The 11,958-nt window shown below is 47.8% G+C and overlaps 1 protein-coding gene across 1 annotated transcript; it reads right to left on the reverse strand.

Annotated features, from left to right (window-relative positions):
- Positions 1 to 6,891: 6,891 nt before the first annotated feature.
- Positions 6,892 to 7,197, reverse strand: LOC104269697 (feather keratin Cos1-2-like). Its single transcript, XM_009876465.1, has one exon. It carries the CDS (start codon positions 7,195 to 7,197, stop codon positions 6,892 to 6,894), a length of 306 nt encoding a protein of 101 aa, XP_009874767.1.
- Between the last annotated feature and the right edge of the window lie 4,761 nt (positions 7,198 to 11,958).

Here is an 11,958-nt window from a genome sequence, read left to right on the forward strand (position 1 = left end):
GCGCTTCCCCCGCCACATCAACACTGGAATCAGCATCCAGACCACCAGAGCTCTGCAGCCCCTGAGGTCCCGACGCAGCTGTAGAGCCACCTACCAGGCAGAACACCTCTCCTGACACTCACACCACATTGACCGCCACCCTCCCACCAGGATGCCGTTGTTGCCGGGGGAGGAACTCATGAGAGGACCGGTGGCAGCATCTGACAGGACCCGAGAAGGTGTGACCGAGGAGCCACACATTTCTAGTGGATGGACAGCCCTCAGTCCTGATACAAGGACTGGTTATTGGTGCCTCACAGAGGATAGGGGCTTCTTCCGTTGGTTTTTTTTTACACCACTAACATAACCACTGAAACCCTGAGCAGCGTTAGAAGAAGAAATACTTCTGACATGTTGCTACTAGCTTTTTCCTTAAAAAAGGGAAAAAAACCAGTTTCTTGTTTGGTTGCTTTGTAAACAAGCTTGGATACATAATCCTCCACTTTCATAATATGCTTCCAAGCAGATTGTTTCTGCTACGACTTAATGTCCAGAAGTTCATTCAACGTCAGCATACGAAATAGAACTAGAGGTTACCAACACCTTCAAGCATTCCTCACAAGTGACTAGTTTTGAGACCAGGTGCTTTTTGTACATATTTTCCTGTCATAGTTTGAGCCTACCATAAGAAAGAGCTATGCAGCTGCTTGCTCACCCCTATCCCTCTCCCTAAAGAAGCAGGGAGGAAGAAAATAGAAGAAAAAAGGCTTAAGGGTAGAGAGTAAGACAGGGAGGTTTCACTCACCACTTATGGTTATGGGCAAAAACCAGAGTAGGCTTGGGGAGAAAACACAAATTTAATTTACCACCACCAGTTATCAATGAGGTCATAGTGGGATAGTGAGACAATTAAATAAATAAATACATACAACCAGATCTTAAATGCACTTCCCACCCCCTTTCTTGCCGGCTATCTCCTCCCCCACAGCAGTGCAGGAGGGCAGGGGGTGGAGGTAAGGTTTGTCTGTTACTCATTGCCCATGACAATCCTTACTCCTTGGGAAGAGGACTCCTTGAAGTCTTCCTCTGATGCTACATGCTGTCCATCTCATGGGAGACAATCTTCCTTCTCCACATGAGTCTTTCCCACCAGTGTGGGACCCACCCATGGCATGCAGCATCTTCTGTCCCAGCGCAGGTCCTCCCTGGAGTTCAAGTTTGCTTGGGGCCTGTCCCCTGCTCCTATATGGTCTCTATCTCCCATGGCATGGAGTCCTCCACATGCTGCTGCATCCTAATCATTTTACTGCCTTGGATTGATGGCTCTCATACTGCCATCTCAGCATGGGCCTCAGGGAGATCTCTGCTCCAGTGTCCTTCTTCCCTGTCTTCTTCCTCACAGACTCTGGTGAATTCATGGTTTCTCTCTTCAGGTCCCCCTTCTCTCCAAAACAGACAATTCCCCGACAAAAGAGGGGACAAAGAGGCTGGCCAAACAGATTTCTCCCCTTAAATATGTTGACCTCAGGGGCCCTGACTGGCCTGGCTTTGGCCAGAGGCAAGTTCAACTTTTACCTGGGCTGGGGAAGGCTCTGGAAGTTTCACAAGACATCCCCACAGCCCTGCCCCACTACCAAAACATCTGTCAGACAAACCCATGGCACTTCCTCAGCCCCAAACACAGAACATTTTGTGTTGATGTAAGGACCTGGGGAATTAATAAATACTTGAACCAGACACTTCTTGGAGCTCTAAGAAGTTATATTTGCACCTCAAGAGTGAAGTTTTCTAAGTAGAGATACGGTGTTGAAGATCTGAGCCTGAAACCTAGAAAGAAGACTTTGGGAGGAACGTCCTTGGTCTGGCCTGGTCCTGGGGAATCTTTGTCTGTGTCTGGCCCTACTTCCATCTAGACACTACCTGTAGACAAGGGGGGTTTGATGCAGGCTTTCTGCACTCCAAAGATGCAGACTTTTTTTCATGCCCAGCCAGAAAAAATCATCGTGGATACCTCCCTTGATTGGGAATGGTTGGGCTCATTGAGATCACCATGACAAATGAAATGCTGGAAGACTCCTGGCAGACTTCTGTTGCCTGACAGTGGCCTGCATGATCTGTTCCTTAGTCTACTATGTAAATTTTAATGTGCCCAAGGCCCCTTTGACAACGTGACCTGGAGCTTGGAGGCAGCAGTTCTACAGCAGGTGTGTCTGCCTGACAGCATGTCCAAACACTTTCTGATTTAGAGGGCTGTGAGAAGCCTAGCTGCTGCTTGGTCGAGCAAGAATCTCCAAGTGCTGAAGAACCCAGCCCTGGCCCTAGGCAACCTGTGACATAGCAAAGATTACAACTTTATTCCTTTCCTTGTGATGAGCACCAATCTATCATCTCTCTTGAGACCATCCCACGGTCAGCAGTGTGGAGGTGCAAGGATATCTGTCTGAAACAGCTTTTAAAGAGATTTTCTCCACTCTCTACAGTGTATTTTGAGGTTTCTTTGAGCCAGCAGAAGAAGATCGGAGCCTGCAAGCACCAACTCAGTTATTTTTGGAACTCTGTGGGCGCTTGCAGCCTTTGTTGATGAGTATCCTTCAGGCTGACAGGGACTAGAGCAAGAGGAGCTGCTGACCCAGACCTCTCAGATGTTGCTGTGGATGGACAAATCCAAACTTTGGGTAGATTCAGGGACGTTCTCTTCTGTGCTGTCTATGGAGAACTTCCAGGTGATTTTCCATGTGTGGGTTGTCAAACTGCAGGACAGCACCACCTGTCTCGCCACTGAACCAACATTGGTGCCCACAGCACACAGCATTGATGTCAAGAAAAAGTAAGAATTTACAAAATTAGAGAATAATGACAGTGTGGTTACACACCATGGCAATGAGAATGAAAAGTCCTCAAGAACCTGTTTTGTGGCTAACTGCTATTCAGATACCAGTCAGAAACTGTAGTGGGATGTAAGGTTAAGCAAAAACTTAGCGATAGCTGGTAGAATGAAGATATGACCTCTAGTTACTTTGAATAATTATAATACCAAAAATCACACTTCTAGAATGATACTTTACATGGAAGTGTAAGAACACCTCAGTGTAATGAACTTGACAGACGTCAAGACATACACAAACAAACTTTTGTTATATAAGCTCAGATGACCATTTATTCTGACACTTTTTTTTTCTCACTAACATTTTATATAAAAGGCCTTATGTGTTTCTTAAGAGATGTGCTAGCGGGGTTAAATGTCTGTCACTCGTTCTGTGCAGAATGAAAATAAAGGCAAATATCTCAACTGAGCATGCTATTGGCTATTTGCACATTGGGTGAAATAACCCTGATTTAGGGACAACAGCATGAAACAGAAAGAGGGTGTGTGTGTATGTTCCTTGTGGAGTGGTAACCCTGGCACTGTTGGCATGTAGGTCTGACCTCAGCTTGTCCAGCAGTGGCCTGTAGCGTTGTGGTGAGGTTGAGTCTCTGTCTCCCCTGCCTGTGCAGCAGAGACAAATGTTGTTAGCAGCTTGTGTGACTTTTCTGTCTTGAGTTTGGATCCAGAGTCTGGGAAAAGTCAAAAGCAAAATATTCCAATGAAATTGTCAGGTTCAAGGAGTGCCTGGACTTTGGGGAGAGCTATCAAGGGCTGCCCCATGGCACCACACAAGGTTCTGTCAGACCTCCTGAGCTGAAACTAAGTGTAGGATGCGAATGTGTATTAAAAAGATGAATCTGACTGGCATGTCCTGCTCTTCTTATTTCCTCAGCCTCCACTGTTGCAGAAGGGAGCCCTTGTTGTGAGACATGACTGCTCTTGTGGCTTTATCTCTCAGCCAAAATGGCTTAAGGAAAGAAAAACCCTTCCTAACCACACACCTGGGCATCTGCCAAACTCTCAGCATGTGAAAAATACCCATCAGGCTGAGACTGGGGAAGATTTTCTCTTTAGCTGTATTCCCACCCATGCCCCAAGCTTTTCTGTTGCTTTTCAAGTCTCTTCTCTACCTCAGGAGAATCTCTGTGGCTTTTCCAGTGGGAACCTCTGTGCCTCAATTTCCTCACAAAAAGCAAATGTTCACTCCCTTTCTGGGAATGAGCTTGTCCTTCTGGGGTCAGTGTCCACCTGGTAGAGCAAAGAGATCTCCTTGGAGAATGGCTCTGTTGGAAGCTGACAAAACCAACTGTGATGGCTGCAAAGAAGTTTCAGCTGCATTTTCCCTTCTGAAGGAGTAAAATTCTATGTGTTAGCAGTGAAGTCCTCTGGAGTGACAAGAAGAGCTTAGTCTTTGTATCAAACTAGAGTGAGAAGGAGAGACAGCTCAGTGAGAATCAGAAGGAGGTAAAGAGAATGAAGAACTTGAAGAAAAGAGTTATCCAGTGCCTGAGAAGGATGGGAAGGTGGATGGTCACTGACAAGTGCGGACAGAGGATCTGCATTAACATGCTCTGTTAACATGATCACATCTTCCGTGCTTCTTTGTCAGCACTTCCAGTCGGAATGCTGGATGTACATTGTCTCTGTGGAATGCTCAGGGGATGATACTTCCACATGCCCATCTGCAGGACCACCCCCATGGCGCCCTCCATGAAGAGGTTTGGTGAGGTGTTGGCTGAGAGACCAAAATGATTCACTGCCAGAGCAGGAAGAACCAGAGAGTGAGGGGTTCAGACAAGGTAGGAACAAATATTTTCTTTTCCTTACTTCCTTCACCTTCCTCAGTGAGGCATTTCCAGAAGCTCTGCTCTTGGTACTAGAAGGTTGTTTTCTGACTCTCTCCCACACAAACAGGAACATTGCTCTCAGTGTGCACCTCACCTCAGTGTAGATCCCACAGTGCAAAAATGCCTATCACCTCCTGCCAGGGTGTTCCCTGAGGGGACATCTACTGTGTCCCAGCTCCCTGCTCTCCCATTTCTCAGAACCTCCAGAGAACAACCTTGGTGTCTAGTCCTTTTGTTCTGGGACCAGGACACCTCCAGCTGGGTAAGGGACCTAAAGAGCCTCTATGAGACTATTATATCCCATTTGGATGACTCCTGGGTCCCTGAGTACACACACAAGGGCTGTGTCTTCCTTCCATCCAGCCTAATGCTTCAGCCAGCACAACTTAGCATGGGGAGATGTTTCTGACCTTGGTGGCACAGATCTGCCCTTCACTGAGTTGCTACAGATCCTGTTACCGTGTGAAGTTTGTTGGATGACAGATTCCCCCTGAAACAAGGCTCTGGTGTCCCAGACAGGGTGAGAAGATGGAGATGCCCTGGCACTTGTGAATTATCCAGTGCCACTGTTTGCATGTCTCAGAGAGGAAGCAGTGAGGTCTTGGTCTCTGGGAACAGCAAGAAGGTGCCCACTACCTGGATGATGAGTATGGACAGTGATTCTCACTGGAGTTGCAGGCAGGAGGAGAATGAGGGCAGCATTGCCTAGTCCATGGAACTCTGCGTACCTGAGCCCTTATTTCAAGCTCAGTGGTGCCTTCAGGAGTACTTCCTCTGCACCATGGAGATGGTGATTGCCTGAGGGTGACAAGGGTTTGAAACACTGCCTGGAGGCGAGATTGGAGGTCAAAGAAATTGTAAAATGTCATTGAAAAGTATATCTAAATATCTAAAACTGGTGTTGGTTAACAACCCTAAATTGGGTATTTTTGGTCTTTGCTTCTCACTATCCTACTATTTGTTTATTTTTTAATGAGTAATATTTTTTCTCTATCTTCCCCAAGCTGCTTTGCCTGTAAGGGTAGCTGATATTTGATCTCACTGTGTTTACATTGGCTTTTTGCCTTATTTTCTCCCCCTGTCTTGCTGAGGAGAGAAATTGAGAAAGACTGAGTGGGTGTCTGGCAACCAGCCATGGTTTGATACTTGCTTAGGAAAATTGTACTTGCTCTTGGATGATCAGATGGATTGGATTTCAAGGCTAAATCACCTAGGAAAATCTGTTTGCTAATATGCTGGAGGTAGGGGCTGCTTGTGGATTACCTCAGCCCTGCATGTCTGGAAAGCAGCTGGGCCCTGCCAGGTGCTGAAGGACTGTATGAGCTACCTATATCATATATCTGTGCCTGTGTGTGCTGGTCCTGGACACTAGATTGAGTAATGGAGAGGAGAAGGGAAAGATGAGACTGTGGGCTGTCCCCAAGTATTTTTATTTCCCTATCTCCATTCCTGCCACCCTTTGGAGGCATCCACCATTTGAACCACCTCCCTCAGCAGAGCTCCATCAAGAGTTAGAGGAGATTCTTTCCCCAGGAGCCAAAGGAGCTTCTGACCTCACCTATTTGTCTCCTGCAGCCATGGGCTCTTCACTCAAGGGCAGCAGAAGTTGAGATCCCCATTCACAGAATGTGCTTCAGGACCTAGTACTCCAGGCACATTGGGGAAGAGATGCATCTGCAAGGACAGATGACCACTGGGTGTGGAGTGTCCAGGAATGTCTACCATAGCTCCAAGAGAAACAGCACAAAAGACAATCCCTTGAAGTGGGTCCTACCTTCTCCTTCCTCTGGAAATGAGAAAAGATCATCTTCTGGACCCAACCTAATTCTCTCCAAAAAGTCACATTTTCCCTGAGTAGGCTGCAGGAGTTGGCACATAACGAAGGAAGACTAAGAGACACAGACTTGGATGCAGCACAACTTTAATAAGTCTAAGGAACGAAAGGGAGGCAAATCATAGGCAGCACAAGAAGCGATCACCAAGATGTGGTCGAGCTCCTGCACAGTCTCCATGTGCCTGTCTTGCAGAGGGAGGGAAGCCACCAGGTCCCAGCTCGGCTGGCATTGGGAGACAGGGACCACAAAGGCAAGAAGAGAGAAGAGAGTGAAAGAAGGAAACAATGCTTGGAAGCTCTATCTTATGTCCAGTATCATGTTCTGAGGTATTGCAGGTTCCTGACTGAGGTAGTTGCCAGTAACTTTAGCAGGGGGGGCAGCGCCTGCCACAGTCAAAGCCCCCAGAGTTGATGGGCACGCCCTCACAGCTGAGGATGCTGCCAACAGCAGCAGAGGTGGAGTTGCCCACAGCGGTGTTCTGTGGGAAGGAGCTGAGGATGGGTCCGGGCAGGGTCACCACCACAGGGGAGGGCTGGATGACAATGGTGGAGCTCTGGCACTGCCGCACACAGGGCTCATTGCAGCTGTTGGCCAGCGGGGTTGGGCCGCAGGGCCGACAGGGCAGGCAGGTGTTGTACTGGCAGGGCTGGCACTTCTCAGGGCAAGACATGCTGTATGGCCAGGTGTGTACCTGGGAGAAAGGGGAGGTAAAAAGCATGGAGACACATGAGAAGCAGCACTGCACCCGAGCACAGCAGAGCCAAGGCACTGGCCCAGCATACACTGCCCAGCTCAAAGCCCAGTAGCAACCTCAGCTAAATCCCAGACTGCCTCTGCAGAACACTTTCCCTCCCCTTTCATCTCCCTGGAGAAGCAGCTCCCAGCGCTGGGCCAGAACAGCCTGTGTCAGCTGAGACATGCACAGAGGAAAGACCTGGACTAGAAGCAGCAGGACAAGAAAGTTTATACCCACCTGATTCCCAAGGAGGAGGAGGAAGAGGCGAGAGAAGTGAATGAGAGAGCTGAGAGTTGGGCTGCCTTTTATAGTCATCCTGTACAGCCTCAGGCCCAGAGGCGGCCTTGATGGAAGTCATAATTTTCTGAGAAGCTCATGTGAAGAGCATACCACATCAGCTCATGCTATGGGCAGTGTCCTGGTTTCCTGCTCTGCTGCCTTCTCATTTCCTGGCTGATGCTTCATGTTTTCCCATAGGATGATTTCTGTAAATGCCGGGATTAGAGGCACAATCATTTCCCGGGCAGACACACATCGGTCCACCAAAAAGACTCAACTCAAGTGCCAATAGCCTCCTATGCAGGCAGGTGATTTGCACCTGGATCATGCCTGTGGTCTTCTCTGCGGCAAAGTTGTCAGGAAATAGACATTACTCTTGGTTTTTTTTTCTGGATGCCTGTCAGTTGATAGGGCTGGGATAGTCATTAAAAAAATGTCAGAGGTTCTCTATTAACCTCTCTTACTTCCCAAAGGGGTATGGAAAAAGGAATAAGAGAGGCTTACAGATTGGAAAAATACTCATGGATTAGAGGTGATGGCAGAAGAGCGAACAGAATTCTCTTTGTATGCTGATCGTTGAAGAAGGGCATTAACACCCATGTTCCCTTGGTTTTATATCAAATCATTTGTTTAAGAAATGGAATACTTCACTTTTCTGTTTTGGGTCACCTGTCCTGCATGCTCCTCTCTGCAGTTGCAATCTCTTACTTGGCAGAACCCCAATATGGCACACAAGATCCAGCATTGACCTTGGTCACTATAAGAAAAAGTATCAGTGAGAGCCTTTCTGCATACCAATCCTTGATATTTACTCTAAACTTCAGGCCCTATCACTTCTAACAGCAGACATTGTCTGGAAAACCAGGCTGTTAACTTTAGAAAATGCTGCCTCTGAGAAGAGATATAGCTGAAAAGTAAAATAACTGAACAGAATTCATTCTGGTGTAGCTCAAACCAGGATGATGCAGCAAGGACTCCCATGTGAAAGGTCATGACAAAATCCTTTTCACTTGCTCCCCCACTACTCTCTAATGGTTGTTCATGGTTCCACGCAGGCGGGTTTCTGCTGGGAGGATTTGATGCTGTTACAGCACTAACACTGTTCTCAGGACAGTTTTGCTGGGCTCATTGGTATCATCGTCTCTCTGTGCAGTTTCTGCTGGTCCTCAGGGAAGAACAGGAACATGTCTGGGGCCTGTTTTTTTTTCCTGAGGAACTTCAAAGTTCTTCTACAAGAGTGACTTCCAGCATCTCCTCAGCAGAGTCTTCAGTTCTTGAGATTTTCTTGACTTTGTGTGAGCATACAGATTTTTGCATGGTGCTATGCAGGTGTGCATGAGCACACCCATATCATTCTGTATTTGTGTGACCCTCAGCATGAGGGCATGTGCAGGTCATAGCAGGGGGACTCTCCACTGGTGTGTCCATGAATACGCAGCATAGCAGGTTGCCCTTGCCAGAAGGAACCCATCTACAGATAAATGGTGATGCCTTTGGCCTGGCAGAGAAGTTTCCAGGGAACTGAAATGCAGCCTCTGCCTCCTGGGCCCTCCATTTCTTGCTTTATATACAGGGCAAAAGGCCAGGAAAGCCTGCCCACCTAGGGAGGTCGTTGTCCCTGGTTGGATTCCCTGAAGGTGCAGTGTGCCTGGCATGGGAACCAGGCTCCTCATGTCCAGGACAACAGCACAGCACTTCTAGAGCTCCTCAGCTTGGTGCTCAGTGAGGCAGGGTCCTAGACCTCACATCAAGTAACTCTTGAACTGAGGGAGTGAGGGTCCGGGCGCTGTGCTGCCGTGAGATGAAGGACAGACTCTCTGGGTGGCACAGGGAGAGTCAATCAGCTCTGAGTCAAACTCCTTTGTTTTCAAGCAGCAGGACTTTGGCCACAACAACGCCTAGCAGTGCTACAGGCTTGGGGAGAAGTGGCTGGAGAGCTGCCAGGCAGAGAGGGGCCTGGGAGTGTTAATAAATGGCTGGCTGAACACGAGCCAGCAGTGTGGCCAAGAGGGCCGTTGGCATCCTGGCCTGGATCAGGAATGGTGTTGTCAGCAGGAGCAGGGAGGTGATCGTTCCCCTGCACTTGGCTTTGGTGAGGCCTCACCTTGAGTACTGTGTTCAGTTTTAGGCCTCTCACTGCAAGAGGGATATTGAGGTGCTGGAAAGGGTACAGAGGCGAGCTGTCAAGCTGGTAAAGCACTTAGAACATAAGTCTTATGAGGAAAAGCTGAGGGATCTGGGGCTGTTTAGCCTAGAGAAGAGGAGACTGAGGGGAGACCTTATCACCCTCTACAACTACCTGAAGGGAGGTTGTAGAGAGGAAGAGATTGATCTATTCTCCCTAGTGGAAAGTGACAGGCTGAGGGTAAATAGATTCAAATTGTGCCAGGGGAGGTTCACGTTAGATGTTAGGAAGAATTTCTTTACTGAAAGGCATGTCAGACATTGGAACAGGCTGCCCAGGTAGGTGGTTGAGTCACCATACCTGGAGGTGTTTAAGAAATGAGTAGATGTTGTGTTGGGGGGAATTGTTTAGTGGGTTGATAGGGCTGGAACAAAGGCTGGACTCGATGATCTTCTAGATCTCTTCTAACTGACACTATTCTATGATTCTATGATTCCGTAATAGTATAATTCTATGATTCAGTATTCCCTCTAAATAACTGAATCTGAGGGACTAACAACAGTGTCTGGAAGTGAGGGGATATGTGATTTATTGCAAACAAGCAACACTCAGCTGTTTTTTCATGAGCAAGACAAACGAATTTCTTCTTTGTTTAGAAAGGAACTGTTGTGTACGAACCACAAGCCCCCATTGCATTTCCCTCTGCATTCCTTAAGGGTTGAGGAGATAGAAGAGTCAGGAATGAAGGAGTGATGTTGAGCTTCTGAAAAAACCATGCAGATGGGGTGAAGGTATACTACCAGTTTTTCTACTCTTTCTCAGAATACTGCTCTATTTTTCACTGGTACAAATTTAAAAGGATCTTTCCCTTGTCAAGTTTAGTTTTGCCTGTTTTGATAAGTGTAGAGCAATACCCTTTTCTTTATCTTGACCTACAATGTTTTTCGCCTTAGTTTCTCCTGCTGCCCTGTTGAGAAGAGAGAATGAGGGAGCAAGTAGCTGGATGGATGCTTTAAAGCCAAACAAGGTGTCTGATTTTTTACAACAGCTATGGTAGTTAGAAGTGCCATAAGTGTTTGTCATTTTCACGCTTTCATTCTTCTTTCTATCTGTACCATCAGGAGCAGTCTCTTTCTCCCACTGTTTTTTCCTTCAAAGGATGGTGAACAATGATGTCTATTGGCCTTTATGCTTGTGTACCTTGTCTCTAGGAGCAACTTTTTGCAGCCATGGGCAGTGTGCATCCTACCAACCCTCCTGCAATAGCCTCAAATGAACAAGGAGACCATGAAGGCCATGTGGGAGCAAAGCTGATGATGGGAGCTGCTGTGCTGATGGTCTGCTTTCTTCAGCCCTTTCTGACTCTGCAGGCAAAGGTCTCACATCAGAACTAATGCCAGAGAAGAAATAGAAGAAATATCTGTGTCATCTTGCAGGTCCATGCAAGCAACCTCTGTCCTGGAGGTGCTCTATGTGATAGGAGTTGGGAATATGTTGTCTGCAAGACACTCCAGCCCTGCAAACTTTTGCAATGAGGTGTGGAGCTGCACGGGACACGGTATGGGTAATGGAAGGACAGAGGACTTTTCCTAGATCTTCTTGCCCTTGGATGCATGCCATGATCTCTCCTGGAGACAGACGAGAAGGGGAGGAAGAGGAGGCTCTGGGCTCCAGATAATTTGAATTCACCTACTATCCCATCCTTCCAGCCTTGCGGCCATCATCTCTTTGGGCCTTCTCCTCCAGCACGGATCCACAGATCCACAGAGGAAAACACTGATGGTCACAGACTGTGAAGGAGCCAGAGAAGTTGTCCTCAGCTAAAAGGCACAGGGACTGGAGGAGGACAACACACAGTGAGTCCTGCCCTCTCAGTCCTCTAGCAATGAGAAATGGCCCACTTGATCTCCCATTTCTTCCCTCCCAGCAGGTCTTCCTTCTCCCTGGACACGTGTACAGATCTTGCAGAGAGGAAAGGAGCACACAGAGACAGAGGTTGGGATGCAGCAGAGTTTAATGAGTCTAGAGAAGGAAACAAGATGTCTCTGAGGGGAGACCACAGTGAAAGGATCGCCATGGGCAGCAGAAAGTCAGTGCCTCATGGAGGGAAGGAGGCAGGCAAGTCACCTCAAGATGTTTTTGGCAGGTCTCAATGCTGAGGGAGGCAGAAAGCAACGAAGCAAAAGGAGGGAAAGGAGAGAGTGCAAGAAGAGTATGAGAGGTATTGACTATGTTTTCAGAGAACCCAGACTGGCCCCTTCCAAAGGGCTGACACCTATTGCAGCAGGAGC

The sequence above is a fragment of the Apaloderma vittatum genome, unplaced genomic scaffold, assembly GCF_000703405.1.
Source record: "Apaloderma vittatum isolate BGI_N311 unplaced genomic scaffold, ASM70340v1 scaffold26859, whole genome shotgun sequence".
In the NCBI taxonomy this organism is placed as follows: Eukaryota; Metazoa; Chordata; class Aves; order Trogoniformes; family Trogonidae; genus Apaloderma; species Apaloderma vittatum.

Bases quoted from the DNA above. Each gene is read 5' to 3' on its own strand.
- LOC104269697 (XM_009876465.1), bottom strand. From the start codon at position 7,197: ATGTCTTGCCCTGAGAAGTGCCAGCCCTGCCAGTACAACACCTGCCTG.